At 48.7% G+C, this 16,618-nt stretch overlaps 1 protein-coding gene across 1 annotated transcript in view; it reads left to right on the top strand.

Moving 5' to 3' along the window:
• Window positions 1-16,618, top strand: part of DIS3 (DIS3 homolog, exosome endoribonuclease and 3'-5' exoribonuclease) — a 165,079-nt gene that overhangs the window by 145,137 nt on the left and 3,324 nt on the right. Inside the window, exons 18-19 of the mRNA XM_029603017.1 lie at window positions 3,669-3,837; window positions 7,433-7,591. Of these exons, the coding sequence (XP_029458877.1) occupies window positions 3,669-3,837; window positions 7,433-7,591 (328 nt within the window). The remainder of the gene's footprint in view (window positions 1-3,668; window positions 3,838-7,432; window positions 7,592-16,618) is intronic.

The raw sequence follows: 16,618 nt of genomic DNA, 5'->3' as shown, positions 1-16,618 counted from the left end.
CGACCCTCGCTCTGGTCCCTTGGGCATTCGCTCATCTGCGACCGTTACAATCAGCGTTACTTTCCCGCTGGAAGCCGGTTTCGGAGGAGTTCCATCTTCCGTTGCCCCTCACGCCCTGTGCCAGGGCCAGTCTGCACTGGTGGCTCTCCCGGGATCATCTGTCCGGCGGGGTGTCTCTGGTCATGCCCACCTGGACGGTAGTGACGACGGATGCCAGTCTACTTGGCTGGGGGGCGGTCTGCGGAGGCCGCTCGGTCCAGGGACAGTGGTCGAGCCAGCAGTCACGGTGGTCCATCAACCGCTTGGAGACAAGGGCGGTGTCGTTGGCCCTGCAAGCGTTCCTCCCGTGGATACGGGGCCAGGCGGTTCGGGTGCTCTCGGACAACGCAACCACGGTAGCGTATATCAATCGTCAAGGGGGCACGAGGAGCCAGCAAGTGGCGGAAGAGGCAAGGTTGCTCATGATCTGGGCGGAACAACACCTCAGCGGCTTGGCGGCGTCTCACATCGCAGGTGTGGACAACGTGCAGGCGGATTTCCTCAGCCGGCATCGGCTGGATCCAGGCGAGTGGGAACTGCCAGACATGGCGTATCGCCTCATCTGTGCCAGGTGGGGAACGCCACGCCTGGACCTGATGGCCACCGCTCACAACGCAAAGGCCCCACGGTTCTTCAGCCGTCGGAGGGAACGGGGCGCAGAAGGAGTCGATGCTCTAGTACTTCCCTGGCCCACGGACGTGTTGATTTATGTGTTTCCCCCGTGGCCGCTGATAGGCAAGGTTCTTCGCCGAATAGAATTACATCCGGCGGCAGTGATCCTGGTGGCGCCAGAGTGGCCAAGGCGCCCGTGGTTCGCGGACCTCATTCAGCTGGCGGCGGAGCCTCCGCTTCGGTTTCACGGGGCCGCATCTCTTCTGCGACAAGGACCCGTCTGTTTGGAGGATGCGGATCACTTTTGTCTCGCGGCATGGCTTTTGAAAGGGCGCGCTTAAGGACTAAGGGGTACTCTGAGGCTGTGATTGCGACCTTGTTGAGGGCTCGAAAACAGTCTACGTCCTTAGCCTATATGAGGGTGTGGACGGTTTTTGAGGACTGGTGTAGTACTCATGAGGTGGATCCTGTATGTCCCCCGGTGCCGGGGGTCCTAGCCTTTCTGCAAGAGGGCCTCGCGAAGGGGCTGGCCTGGAGTACCCTGAAGGTCCAGATAGCTGCGCTTGGTTGTCTGCGCGGTAAGGTTCGTGGAGTGTCCTTGGCGTGTCATCCGGATGTGGTGCGTTTTCTTCGCGGCGCGAAGCATTTACGCCCTCCGGTACGGAATCCTTGTCCGTCTTGGAATTTGAATTGCGTGCTCTCGGCGCTTGGGGGAGCACCGTTTGAGCCTATTAAGCGGGCGACGCTGAAAGATCTTACTTTGAAGACCGTGTTTCTAGTAGCCATTACGTCGGCTCGTCGGGTCTCAGAGTTGCAGGCCTTGTCCTGTCGGGAACCGTTCTTGCGATTTTCGCAGGGCGGGGTTTCCCTGCGGACGGTGCCGTCCTTTTTGCCTAAGGTGGTGTCCTCGTTTCACTTAAATCAGTCAGTGGACCTTCCAGGTTTTGAGATCGGGGATCAAAGGGACAAGGGACTGAAAGAGTTGAGGAAGCTCGACGTTCGCAGGATTCTGCTTCGGTATCTAGAGGTTACGAATCCTTTTCGGGTTTCCGACCATCTGTTCGTTCTCTGGTCCGGTCCTCGCCGGGGGTCCGCTGCGTCGCGGGCCACTATTGCGCGTTGGCTCAAAGTGGCTATTAGCTCCGCATATCTCCTTCACGGCAAGGTGGCACCTAAGGGGCTTCGTGCTCATTCCACTCGGGCGCAAGCCACGTCCTGGGCCGAGGTCTCTCAGGTGTCCACGCAGGAGATCTGTAGAGCTGCGACGTGGAAGTCCTTGCATACTTTCACTAGGCATTACAGGCTGGATGTCCAGGCGTCTGAAGCGCCGGGGTTTGGAGCGAGTGTCCTCCGAGCGGGCCTCTCTGCTTCCCACCCTCGGTAGTTTGCTCTGGTACATCCCAGGTGTCTGGACTGATCCGGGTACGTACAGGGAAATGAAAATTAGTTCTTACCTGATAATTTTCGTTCCTGTAGTACCGCGGATCAGTCCAGGCTCCCGCCCGTCTGTTTGGTACGATGAAGAGAGAGAGAGTCCGCTCGTTTTGGTTATTCGTACTGCAATTGTTCCAGTTCTTGGCATAATGCCGCTTGCCTCTGGTCTGAAGTTTTCGGTTTTCAGCCAGGGGGTGTTTGAATTGGTTAAATTTGTTTTTAGTTAGTTAGTCGGGCACTGGTTAGCTTTGACAGTTCGTTCGACTGAGGGGCTGTGGGTGGCACCTTACTATATGTAGGGAGCCCGTCGAGTTTTGCTCTGTCTCCATCTGCTGGTGCGGAGTCACAACCCAGGTGTCTGGACTGATCCGCGGTACTACAGGAACGAAAATTATCAGGTAAGAACTAATTTTCATTTAAAACAGTATTGTTCAAATTAGCTTTTACTCGATAACTTGAATCTTTTCCATCTCTGTAATAGCTCTGGTCAAGTTTATGTAATGTTATAGTATTTTTATGTTTTGTGAATTATGATTGCCGAAATTGTATATCACCTAGTGCCCTGATTATAGGTGATTAGATTTTTAATAAAAGTTAAAAAAAAAAAAATACTATTCCAAATGAGATCTCACCAGCAACTTATACAGAGGCAATATAGTCTCCTTTATTTTTTCTGCTGAGTATTCCTTTCCGTATGCACCCAAGTATCTTTCTGGCTTTTGCTGTTAACATTATCGACCTGTTTGGCCACTTAACATCATCCGATACAAACACCTGCAGATCCTGCTCTTTTTTCTTGTTTAGAGGAATTTCACCCCTTCTACTGTACCATTCCCTTGGGTTTTTTGGAGCCCAAATGCATGTTTGAAAGTCTGCATTACTGTAGTTACAACCTAAATTTCTGCAGCCATGGGCTAAGTGAAAGAGGTTCATCTACCCATTGGAACATCCACAAACTAAGCTGTGTTTAATTGTAATGGCTTGAATTATTTGCAGCAATAATTATAAATATAAGAATTAATTGCACCAATGTAAATATTTTCCAAGGGGGAAGGTATTGTACATGAGCTTTAGAGACCACACAGAAGGCTTTTTCAAACACCTGCATTACATCTTCATATCATTTTTGGATGATTCTTATGGCAGTCCAAGAAAAGTTATCAAAGTATAAAGTCTACAACGAATCAAACTTTCTCCAGGACAAGTACAGATACTATAACCATCCTGCTTAATCAGACTACTATGGAATCAGCCTCAAACCCAGATCCTGAAATGCTATATTGCATGGATGTAAATTGATTGCCATTTTCAAACTGGTTTGAGAACTGGAGGGGTAAAGGCAGTAAAGATGCGAAAGTGTTGCTGTCATGCACTCGTTAGTCTGCAAGTAATACTTTTGAAGACACTGCTGAAGACTGAAGCAGAAAGTTAATGTCAGATAAGACAGATATGTAACTGAGTGACTTTAAAAAAAAAAATCTGTTTAATAAGTAAGCACAGACTGCAGTTGACTTCATAAGTTTGTTGGAAACAGGAATTGTTTTTATCTTATAATTTAAATGCTTGTTTTTTTATTGCTACAGATATTCTGATATAATAGTGCATCGGCTTCTGGCATCAGCTATAGGAGCAGATAGTACATACCCAGAACTGACAGACAAGCACAAACTAGCAGACATATGTAAAAATCTCAATTACCGACACAAAATGGCTCAGTATTCTCAAAGAGCATCCGTCGCATTTCACACTCAGGTAAGTACTGCAGCAGAGATTGTGTCCTCTGGAGAATGCCCCCTTATAAGTAGTAGGTAGCTTATAATGGTCAGGCATCTAAAGAATGTATTGTGAATGTTGAGAACTGGCAGAACTTGAGAGGATGGTAATAAAGAAGAGGAGAAGGAATGGAAGGCCTGATTCCTTGCAGACACAATCATGGGAGAATGGAGAAACTGTGTGTGTTGAAAACAAAGAGAGAGATTGACATCGGAATGGGCGACGAAAGGGTAAAAAAATAAGCATGTTATATAGTGGACAGGCTGAGAGGCAAAGGAGAGGGCACTTTGGAAAGAGAAATAGACTGGCTTTTGAGAAATAGAGAGGGAAATAGAGGACTGAGATTTTGAGAGGAGAGAAGTATGGGTTAGAGAAAGGAAAGTATGTCTTGGGGATGAGGGGATAAAAGCAGTTAAGAGTGCAGTTTGAGTGAGAAAGGAAGATAGACTGATGAAGAGAAGGAATACTGATAAGAGGAGAGAAGGAAAAGTAGGCTTGGGAAGAGGGAGGGAGACATTGGAAACTGGAATAAGTAATGACAACAGTGAGAGACTGCAGAAAATAAAACAAAACGTGGAGGAGAGGAAAAAGTCATATTGGGAGGGTAATTTTCAAACACAGAGGGATAAAGTAAAATTGGATCCCTGTACATACCTGGATCAGTCTAGACCGTGGGTTGAGCCTCCTGTCCAGCAGATGGAGACAGACCAAAACTGAAAGGGTATCCTATATCAAGACAGCCTACCCTGCAGCCCTTCAGTATTTGTCTGCTCCAGCAGATGCCGGCAGCTCACCCTGCGGTTCCCTAGCTTTACTACTTAGCCTTTGCCCTGTGGGGGTTTTTCACTCTCTTTCTGTCAGGATCAAGCAAGTATTTTTGTTCTTTCTAAATTTAAAAATAAATAAATAAAAAGATCTGTGAAAGTTTGAAAAGGCTCTGTCATTTCAGGAGACAGCGCTGTCTCCTTGCTCTTGGGGGGCCTAGGGGGGCTTGCCCCTTGAGTTAATCAGCCTAGGCCCTTTTCCCAGTGAACTTTGTGTTTGGGGCAATACTGGTGGTCCAGTCACTCCCCCTATATAGCTACCTCTGCCCCGGGGCGCTTAATTCCCCGGCTGTGCTAACAGGGAGGTATTTCAAAGTAAAAAAAGAAATAAGAGGCACTGCATATTTATTACTCGGCAGCTTGTTTCTGACAGAAGGAGCGAGCAGGGTTCGTTCTCCTGCACCCACTCCTCAGGGTAGCACGGCTCAGCTGTTTTTCCCTGCCTCGCGGCACTTCTTACTTTACTCATGCCATGTTCACATCTCTGTCTAGCCTGCAGGGAGCCTGCATCACGGCTCTTCCGCGATGGGCTCTGTTCTGGGTGCCTGCCAGTTGGGGAAGGTCCCTCCGCGGCAGCGATCAAGCCGGCAACCCGGGGGCGGTCCTCCCACCGCATGGCCAACCTTCTGTTGTTCGGCTGTAAAACTGCAACGCCTTGGTGTTTCCTTTGGTAGGAATACCTCCATCTTTCGTGAATGAGACACATCGTTGCCTCCAACTGCTCTCATTACCTGGGGTCTAACTTTCTCTGACTGAGAAAATCCACCTGAACGCTGTTCACTCTGACAATGAGAGATGCTGCCAGCTACTCCAAGTCCTGCTCTGCCCAATGAATCAACCCCTGGGCCTCGTAAGCCACTGCCTGATTCTTGGTTCCGCCTTGGTGGTTGATGTAGGTCATCGTCATCGCATTGTCTTATAGGATCAGTGCTGGACGGCCGTGGAACCTTGGCAAACAACAAGCAATGCGAAATGCACCACTCTCGTCTCTAATCGATTGATAAACCATAAGGCCTCCTGTTTCAACCACTGGCCCTGCACCGACTGATCTTGCCACACCGCCCTCCATCTGGAGAGGCTTGCATCGGTGGTGACTATTACCTAGTTTGGAACCTCCAATTCCGCACCACGCTCCTGATTGGTGCGAGTAAGCCACCAGGAAAGACTGCCCCTGACTTCCCCCTCTAACAGAAGAGTAAGATGAAACTCTTCCAATAATGGATTCCAGCGGGAGAGAAGAGCCCCCTGCAGAGGCCGCATATGCATGAACACCCAATGCATTAGTTCCAATGTTGATGTCATAGAACCCAGGACCTGTAAATAGTCCCAGACCCTGGTCTTCTAAAGCTCTAGCAGAAGTCGAATCTGGCTCTGCAATTTCATCAGTCTCTCTCTGTGAGAAACACTCTGCCAGCATGTCAAACTGAGCTCCCAGATACTCCAGAGTTTGAAAGAGAACTAAATGACTTGTTGCTAGGTTTTCAATCACAAATCTTGCCCCAAAACACAATCAATGTATTCCAGTCACCTGAATATGTATACACAACTCTAAAAATGTTGTTCAACTGGTCAATATCAATTTAACACAATCATATAGCCAAACTCAATGTTGCATATGTAGGCCCCTTACTCTAAGGGTCTGTAATTAACCACAGAGTCTAATACCGTATAGGGTCACCTTGCTTTTAATTACAACAACTTTTATATGTATTTTTTAAAGATTTTTTATCTATTTAATAAAAATTTTTGTCCCAAATGTGCTGCTGAAAATCCAAATTTTTGACGCCAACTTTGGCTTTGTTTGCTATATTTCAAGAATTCAGATGGATGAGTATTCAAGTTCTTCTTGTATCTGAATTGAACATTACCAGGGACAGCTGCTCTGCAGCATTTTCCCACCGTGACTGACAAATGGGAGGCCTAAGCACGCGATCCCTACATAGTAAATTGCTTCACCTTTGCTGGGTGCCACTGAAGAAAGGCCTGCAGGCCCTGGAAACATTCCAGGTAGGAGAAGGAAGCTGGATCTATACCAGATCCCATAGGCCCAACCTTGCTCTCTCCAACCTTTCTCTCTTGGTGAACCTTCTGTCCTCGATTCCAGCGCGGGAACTCACGCGCAGCCTCAGAACAAAGCTCTGACATCACTTTGAAGCTCCGCCTTCCGGGCCTGATTGACAGTTCCCATGACAGCATGGCTAATGCAGCCCTGCTATTGACGGGAAAACTACCCATACACTTTTACTCCTAATTTGCGCAGGTAGATTTTTCTAGAAAGAATACACACATACTTTTGAAAATTAAAAGGTAAGTGCAGATCCCTCACCAACCTTGGAAATACCACTTCTCACTGTGAGTAAAAGTATGCACTTAGAGGCCCTATGTATGCACTCTTACCCGCATACAGGGTAGGCTATTTGGTAAAGCCCATTTCCATGGGTAATGTACCATTTTACCTCCAGAAATTACTTTGAAAATTACCCTACCTGTATTCATTGTAGGAAAGTTGGGGAAACAATTTTCTGCCAGATGGAGAGTTCATATTTTTAAGACATGTGCTGTCATCTGGAGAAGCGCAGCATGATGCTGCATGTGAAGGATGGCTAAACTTTTAAAGCCAAGCGTCCAGGAGGTGATGTCATTTTGTTGGTGGTTTTAAGCACATTTCTTCATAACCAGCTCTGTTAGTTCCGATCCTACAGTTCATGTTGTACTTCAGTTTTTGTCTCTCTTTCATGTTTCTGTTACAGCTGTTCTTCAAAACCAAAGGAATTGTGAGTGAAGATGGGTACATTTTATTTGTAAGAAAGAATGCAATTGTGGTTCTAATCCCTAAGTTTGGTCTAGAAGGCACAGTTTTCTTTGAAGAAAAACACAAGCCAAAACCAAGACTTATTTATGATGATGAGGTAAGAAATTTAACACACAGTGACCTAGAAATAAACAGGTTTGGTTTTATTCTGTCACACTCTACCATTAGAGCGGTAGTAATCGAGCTATAAGATGAAAAGCTTGACAAGAAACTTGTCATTTTAATTTGATGATCTTTCTACAGCAGGAGCAATTTACTGTACTTATCTCTTGTTTAAAATAAATCTCGATATTCTGAACAAACAGAATTTCATTATCCTGCCAGTTAAATAAAATCAATAATTTACATGTGGAAGTTGATAAATTGTTTAACAATGTACTTAACTATTGGAAAATGTTACTGAACATTTAAGGATGTACTAATAGCTGTGAGACAATGTGCAAAAGAGGGTTGAGTGCATCAGTAGAGGTACGTAAGTTAGGGGCTAAAGCAAGTCATCTATATTCAGCGTGTATATGCACCTGAAATATATTTCTAAATATAGGCACCTAATTTTAATTTTAAGCACCTTGAAGTGAGATGCCTACGGGCCGATGCAATAAAACACGCATGTGAACAGCCACCTCTTCTGGGCACCCAATGCTATATTTAAATGAGCTGGTGCATTAAAAGTGGACACGCTAGGGAGAAATTGTGCATCCCTAATGCTCAAATGCATCGGGGTGCCTAGGAGACATGACTGTGCTTTTACATATTGCTATGGGCACTCAAGAAAAAATTAATGTAATGGATTGATTATTTAAAAAAAAATAAATAAAATTTCTGAAAGCACAATAGTAAAAGGCAAAATCAGTCTGGAGCATGTATATTGTGCATCCAGAAATTTTTTTTTGTAATCAATCCATTTCATTTAATTCTTTATGGTTCCCTGTACGTACCCGGATCAGTCCAGACCATGGGTTGAGCCTCCTTTCCAGCAGGTGGAGACAGACTAAAACTGAAAGAGTGTCCTACATGAGGACAGAGCCTGTCCTGTAACCCTTCAGTATTTGTCTGTCTCCAGCAGGTGCATCAGCTCACCCTTCGGTCTCCTGATCTCGGCTAGTTAGCCGGCTATCTATCTATCTTTTCCTTGGATCAAGCAAGTACTTTCTTTTAGGAGTTAAATTGGCCCTTTCTTCTTTAAAAAAAAAATAAATAAATAAAATTAAATTTAAGATAATTAGTTTTTTTTCTGTGCAGGATGCGGCACCGTCTCCTGCCTCTTGCCGGACTCAGGGGGCTTCGCCCCTTGTGCGGAGCATAGCCTGAGTCCGTGTGCACTTCCAGGTGTGGGGATCGAGTCTGGTGGTCCAGTTCTCGTCTCCCCCTCCTCTGGCTGCCGAGGGGGCTTAGAGCCCCAGTGCTGTGTTCAATTTTTACAAGTAAAAAAAAAAAGTATTATTATTAATTAAACTTTTAACAAAAGCGTTTTATATAGAAACTTCAAAGTAGGAGGCAAGTGAAAACTTAGAAGAGAATTCAAAAAGATAACTTTGCATTCAAATAGGGCATTAACATAGCTTATCCTCCAACATTTCTAAATTCAACCCTCTACTCATTTGGAGTTATTGGGGAAGAAGTGGTGGGTTGTCTGGCTTCCACGAATTTTTTTAACTGGTCAAACTGAAAAAAAATAAATACTTCAGTGCCTCTTTTTAAGATACATTTACATGGGTAACGTAAAACAAAAGAATAACATAATTCTATAACTTTTTGTCGAATAGTTAGAAATTCTTTTCTCCTGATTTGGGTGACCTGAGCCACATCAGGAAATAACTTCACCGGCTGGTCATAATAAGTCAAAGGAAACTTCCTAAAATAGGATTTCATAATGGCATTCACATCCTGTTTATAAATAAAGGATGCCAAGAGAGTACCCCTCTCTATAACATCCATGTTAGAATTTTCCAGAAAGCTTGTCAAGTTTACTGGAACATTTATTTGATTTATTTCTCTAAACGAAGCTCTCTTATTCACAAAGTAACAAATATTTATAGATGGCATATTCTCAGGCAAAAAAGAGAGATCTTCGGTGAGAAATCTTTTTAATGTAGTAAAGGGGATTTCTCCCACTATTTTAGGAAAATTTAGAATCCTTAAGATATTTTAAGCTATTTTCGATAGCTTCCAGTCGTCTTAAACAGGATATTTGATCTCTGAGAATTGTTCCATTTAAGTCCTGTATAGCTTTGATCTTATTTTCTGCCACGCTGACCTTATTCGAGATTTGTGTTAGTTGTTCCTGAATTTCATCTGTTCTCTGCTGTGAATTGTGGGCTACTGAGTCCATTTTCTTTTCTAATCTGTTCAAGGAAGCCCCAAGTCCCACTATTACCTCCCATATAGTCTCCAAAGTTATAGTCTCCGATCTAGATGGAATGACTGTTGACTCACCCCCAGCGTTAGATGTCCTCTGGGCACGATTTTCATTTGCAGACGCCACCTCTCTCACATCTCCTCCGATGCTCTGCGGTCCAGTCTCCTCTCCTCTAACGCCGGGATCTGATCCTACCACGGCGTTTCGAGAGTTCTCCGCGCTCACTTCCTCCGAGGCGACTCCCCCCTCGTGCTCTGTCGACTCTGCCGCGTCATCGGAGAGCGACTGAGTAGGTTCGCCTCCGGGGTCGCGCTGAGCTGGGGGTTGGCGCTGATCAGGGCTCAGGGACGCTTCCTCCAAGGGAACTCCCGGCTCTCTTTCACCGGGATTCCCACCGGGCTCATCAGCTCCCTGAACTTCTGGAGCGGACAGGAATCGTTCGATATCTAGCTGAATAGATGGTGGTAAGGACTCAGAGGGGTAAATCCTCACTTTACCTTTTCTTTTTGCAGGCATATCGCTGTATTTTCAAGTAACAGTTACAAAAGTTTCAGCTCGAGTGTTCCCTGCCACATGCTATGCCGCCATCTTGCCAAAAAAAAGTATTAAAGTTCTCAAAGTTCTTTATTTACCTTTTTTTTACAGCACTCACAGTATATTTTTGTCTTTTTTATTCTTTTGGTTCTCTGGGGGCTTGAACCGGCAGCCAGACAGGCAGGAGTCAGCAGGTCTCTCCCCTGCTTCACTCCTGCCGGCGGGCTGCCAATCATCTTTATTTTTAGCTTTTTTTTTTGTCTCTCAGAGCGGCTTCACTGATGCCGCGGCCGGCAGCCTGCCTTACCTGTGGGCTGCCATCGTCGCGTTTTTCGCGAGAGGGTCTCTGCTCAGCCTGCCTGCCGGGTGGGAAAGGCCCCTCCTCGGCAGGGCAGGCAAATCTAGCCTGGGGACCACTTCCCCAACGCATGGCCAGGCCATTCCCGGGTCGGCAAAGCCCGGGAACGGCGGCCATCTTGGATTTTTTGGCAGCTCCCATTTCGGAGCTGCCTGGGGCAGGGAACCAAATTTTTTTGATCTACCCCCCTGATTTGAGCCCCCAGGCCTCCCAGGACGTGGTCCCTGACCCCCCCCTCGCCCCCCTTTCTCCCCCCTGGGAATTTTAGGGCTCGTTTCTCACCAGATTTTGTCGTCCTCCTGCACAAATCTTATTTGGCTAGCTTGCAGGAGGGGGAGCCCCCCCCCCCCCCCGGAAAAAATCCCTCGCTCCACGCCGTCGACTGTCCGCCCGGCTGCGGAGCCTCCGGGGTCCATTCGGGTGCGGGTGGTCCCGGGTGTGCCCCCCGCTGACCCCCCGATGGATCCGGTACTTCTGGATCCTGACCCTTTCTCTGATTCAGCTACCCTTCCCACTCTGGAGGGGGACGATCCCAGGGTTCTCCGGATGTTCCAGAGGGAGGAGTTGGAGCCTCTCATCCCATTTGTACTCCAGGAATTGGGGTTGGAGGGGCCCCCCAAGCATACCCTTACGGCCTCCTTGCCAAAAAATATGGACCCGGTCCTGGCGGGACTCAGAGCTCAGGAAAGTGGTTTTCCATTTCATCTCATGCACAAGCTATTGCTCCTGCGGGAATGGGAGGCTCCCGAAGCGGGGCACCGGGTGGGGCGCACCATGGACAAGCTCTACCCCCTCCCGGAGGAATGTTTATAAATGTTGAAAAGTCCCTCCGTGGATTCCTACGTCTCTGCGGTCACCAAGCACACCACTATCCCAGTGGAGGGATCGACGGCCCTGAAGGATGGACAGGACCGCAAGCTCGAGGCGCATATGAAACGCATTTTTTAAGTCCTGGCTCTGGGGGTCCGCACAACTGCCTGCAGCAGTCTCATGCTGCGTGCAGGTCTTCGGTGGACCCAACAGTTATTTGGCGCCCAGGACCTCCCGTCGGCAGAGGTGGAGCAGGCCGAACGTTTGGAAGCCGTCATCACCTATGGGGCCGATGCGCTCGACGACCTCCGCGTCCAGGCGAAGGCAATGGCCTCGGTAGTGTCCGCTAGGCAACTCCTCTGGCTGCGCAGTTGGTCGGCTGACCCGTCCTCCAAAGCACGGCTGGGCTTGCTGCCCTTCAAAGGTAAGTTGCTGTTTGGTGAGGACCTTGAGAAACTTATGGATTCCTTGGGGGAAAACAAGGTCCATAAGCTCCCGGAGGATCGTCCGAAACAGTCACGCTCCTTTACACCCTCCCGTCCTCATTTCCGGGGACAGAGACGGTATACCCCACGCGGACGGGGTGGTTCCACGAGGGGTTATTCTTCCTGGTCTCAGTCTTGGTCGCAGCCCTTTTGTGGGCGTCAGCCCTTTCGTGAGGGCCAGCCTGCGCGCTCCACCCCCAAGCCTGCCACTCAATGAAGGTCAGTCGGCCCATTCCTCGGTCCCCTTTCTGGGCGGCCGCTTCTCCCTTTTTTTCGAGGAATGGGTCAAAATCATGTCTGACCAGTGGGTCCTCGACATGGTACAAGACAGGTACGCCTTCGAACTTGTCCGCGACCTCCCGGATCTCTTTCTATTCTCCCCTTGCGGGTGTTCCAAACGGGAAGCGGTAGAGCAAACTCTCGCCAGACTCCAGTCTGGGCACAGTTGTCCCGGTCCCGGAGAAGGAGCTCCGCACAGGCCAATATTCCATTTACTTCGTGGTGCCCAAGAAGGACGGGGCTTTTCGGCCGATCTTAGACCTCAAACGGGTCAACCGAGCTCTCAAGGTCCCACGTTTTCGCATGGAAACCTTGCATGCGGTCATCGCGGCGGTTCGCCCCGGAGAGTTCCTCGCCTCGCTCGATTTGACAGAGGCGTACTTTCATATCCCGATTCACCGCGATTACCAGAAGTATCTTCGTTTCCACATCCTCAACCGGGATTTTCAGTTTCGGGCTACCTTTCGGCCTTGCGACCGCGCCTCGCACCTTCACCAAGATCATGGTGGTGGTGACGGCAGCCCTTCGTCCGGAAGGCATTCTAGTTCACCCCTATCTGGACGACTGGCTTGTGCGGGCCAAGTCGGAGGTTTTCTGCAATCAGGCAGTGAATCGGGTGCTAGCCCTCCTCGCGTCTCTCGGGTGGATAGTTCCTGGGAGCCCGCTTCGACACTCGAGTGGGCAAGGTCTTCTTGCCTCGTGCGTGGGCCCTCAAGTTGATCGGCCAGATTCGGAATCTGCTCTTGTTGCCGTTGCCAACGGCCTGGGACTATTTGCAGGTCCCCGAGTCTATGGCTTCCACCATCGATCTGGTTCCCTGGGCCTTTGCTCATATGCGACCGTTACAGAAAGCTTTACTATCCCATTGGCAGCCGGTGTCGGAACAGTTCCACATAGTCCTCCCCCTCTCGGCCTCTACCATCGCCGACTTGCAGTGGTGGCTTTCGCTCCCCCATCTTCTCCGGGGAATGCCCCTTCGGTCTCTACAGTGGACGATAGTAACCACGGACGCCAGTCTCTCGGGCTGGGGTGCGGTCTGCCTGGCCAGGTCCACCCAGGGAGTCTGGTCGCCCATTCAGACTCGCTGGCACATCAATTGGTTGGAGGCCCAGGTGGTGTGTCTGGCTCTGCAGGAGTTCCTTCCCCTCATACGCGGCAAAGTGGTGAGAGTGCTGTTAGACAACTCCACCACCGTGTCTTACATCAATCGTCAGGGGGGCACCCAGAGTCGCCTGGTGGCCCTGGAAGCCAACCGTCTCTTCGCCTGGGCAGAACGGCACCTGGATTGCCTGGCGGCCTCCCACATTGCGGGCAAGGAGAATGTTCAGGTCGATTTTATCAGTCGCCAGTCGCTCGATCCGGGAGAGTGGGAACTCTCGGACGCAGCCATAGATCTGATCGTCTGCAGGTGGGGCCCTCCCCACCTGGACTTAATGGCGACCATGCGCAATGCCAAGGCCAATCGGTTCTTCAGCTGCTGGAGGGAGCACGGCTCGGAGGGAGTGGATGCTTTGGCCCGCAGACGTCCTTCTGTACGTGTTCCCTCCGTGGCCCCTTGTAGGAAAGGTCCTCAGAAGAATAGAACTCCACAGGGGGCCGGTGATTCTGGTAGCGCCCGAGTGGCCTCGCAGGCCATGGTTCGCGGATCTTGTCAACCTGGCGACGGACGGACCTCTGCGGCAGGGATATCTTCCTCGTCTACTGTGGCAGGGGCCTGTATTTTTCGACCAGGTCGATCGCTTTTGTCTAGCGGCCTGGCCTTTGAACGGCGGCATCTGAGACGTATGGGCTACAAGGAAGAAGTCATTTCCACCTTGCTTTGAGCCCGGAAGCAGTCGACTTCTGTAGCCTACGTGCGCATTTGGAAAGTCTTTGAGACTGTTTGTTTGTGAAGAGTCAGGTGTCTCAGCTCACTCCGCCCCGGTCTCGTTAGTTCTTTCTTTTCTTCAGAAGGGTCTCTCCAAGGGCCTCTCCTTCAGTTCTCTCCGCGTGCAAGTTTCCGCTCTTGGCTCTCTTTTCTCGGACGGGTCGAGGGTCATCCTCTAGCGGCTCACCCGGACGTAGTTCGGTTCTTGAGGAGAGTCAAACACCTTCGTCCTCCCGCTCGCATTACTGGTCCTTCATGGAGTCTCAATCTGGTCTTCCGGGCCCTCTGCTCTGCTACATTCGAACCTCTCCGTCGGGCAACAGTAAAAGACCTTAAGCTCAAGACTGTTTTCCTTGTTTCGATCGCCTCCACTCGGAGGGTCTCTGAGATTCAAGCGTTGTCCTGTAGGGAACCTTTTCTGTGATTTTTCCGACTCTGGTGTCTCTCTCAAAACTGTGCCTTCTTTTCTTCCTAAGGTGGTGTCCGCCTTTCATGTCAACCAGTCTGTAGAGCTCCCAGCGTTTTCTCCGGACGAAATTGCGGGCTTCGCAAACTGGATGTCAAATGCGTTCTCCTCTGGTATCTGCAGGTTACCAATGACTTTCGGGTCTCGGACCATCTTTTTGTCCTCTGGAGTGGTCCCAATCAAGGCATGCCGGCTTCTAAGACCACTATTGCTCGGTGGTTGAAGGAAGCCATTTCCTCGGCTTATCTCTGCCAAGGACGGACAATTCCGGAGGGCTTAAAGGCTCATTCGCTACGTTCTCAGGCTAATTCCTGGGCAAAGAGCCAATCGGTCTTTCCGCAAGAGATTTGCAGGGCCGCCACCTGGATGTCCTTGCATGCTTTTGCTCGACACTACCATCTGGATGTGCAAGCGCCGGTTTTTGGTTCTTTTGGGCGGCAAGTGCTTCGAGCGGGACTGTTTCGGTCCCACCCGGGATAGGGAAGCTTTGGTACATCCCACGGTCTGGACTGATCCGGGTACGTACAGGGAAAGGAAAATTAGTTCTTACCTGTTAATTTTCGTTCCTGTAGTACCACGGATCAGTCCAGACGCCCTTCCCTGTTTGTCTTTCTTTTCTGTCCTCTCGAAGTTTGTTCCTGCAGATTTTGATACTTCATTCTTTGCAAGAATACTGAGCAATTACACCGGAAGCCTTGGTTGTTCAAGTACCAAGTATATGCAAGAGCGGTTATTTATTTATTTATTTATTGAGTTTTATATACCGTCGTTCGTCATACCATGTTTCTTACATTGTTCTACAGTTGTTCATTTGAGCTTTATGGTTACTTGCTTGATCCTATTCTGGTTTTGTTGTTTTCTGCTTTGACAATGGTTATACTGAAGGGCTGCAGGATAGGCTCTGTCCTCATGTAGGACACCCTTTCAGTTTTAGTCTGTCTCCAGCTGCTGGAAAGGAGGCTCAACCCACTGTCTGGACTGATCCGTGGTACTACAGGAAAGAAAATTAACAGGTAAGAACTAATTTTCCTTTAATCACCAAAAGCAGTAGATCTACTGTTCTGTGGTGAGGAACTACAGAGAGCAGCATTTTGGATTTTTTCATGACTTGCGGAATGATTTAACGCCAGCTCCAGGGCTGGCGTTAAATTTGCCACGTTAAAAAGTGTATTGGGTGCCCAGGGATTTACTGAATCAGGGGATTATAGCTAATAGCCTCATCTGCATGGAATTTACATTTGATGAGCATTATCAGCTATGCAGTTGTTTAGGCATGCGTTTTGGATACGCTAATCCCCTTATTGCATCGGGTGTTAGTCTAGTGCAGTGATGGCGAATTCCAGTCCCCGAGGGCCACAAACCCAGGTTTTCAGGATATCAACAATGAATATGCATGAGAAAGATCTGCATGCACTGCCTCCACTGGATGCAAATCTTTCTCATGCGTGCTCATTGTGGCTATCCTGAAAGTCTGGCCTGTTTGTGGCCCTCAAGGACTGTAGTTCACCATCCCTGGTCTAGTGCATCCAAAACACTCAACTAACTGCTCGTTAACTTGTGCACTAGGCTGGGTGGACTTTATTGCATCGGCCCCCTAGTTAGGCCAGTTATAGGAAGGGCCTAAGTTATGTTGCCCAGCTCTGGAAATCCAGTTCTGAGCCCCTAACTTTATTGTCCTCACTTTGGTTCTGACCCCTTTTAAGGTGATTACATTTAGGTGTGTTGTAATTTAAGGTGCTTAAATTTACTTGCTTAGAGCCAGTACATTTTTTATTTCAAAAGACTAGGTGAGTAACTCTCTTTTTAAGGTACATAGGCCTTTTGAATATCAGCCCCTCTGTGTGTACAGATAAATACATCATAGTTGCTCCTTCACTGCTTGGAAATACCACTTCTAAACATCGCTGGCAGTTCCTCATCGACCCATGCCCACAGACTCACATCATATGCGCACCCACCCAGACGT

This window comes from Rhinatrema bivittatum, chromosome 5 (genome assembly GCF_901001135.1).
Source record: "Rhinatrema bivittatum chromosome 5, aRhiBiv1.1, whole genome shotgun sequence".
Taxonomy (NCBI): Eukaryota; Metazoa; Chordata; class Amphibia; order Gymnophiona; family Rhinatrematidae; genus Rhinatrema; species Rhinatrema bivittatum.
Note: the sequence above shows the minus strand (reverse complement) of the source record. Positions and strands in the feature narration are given on the sequence as shown.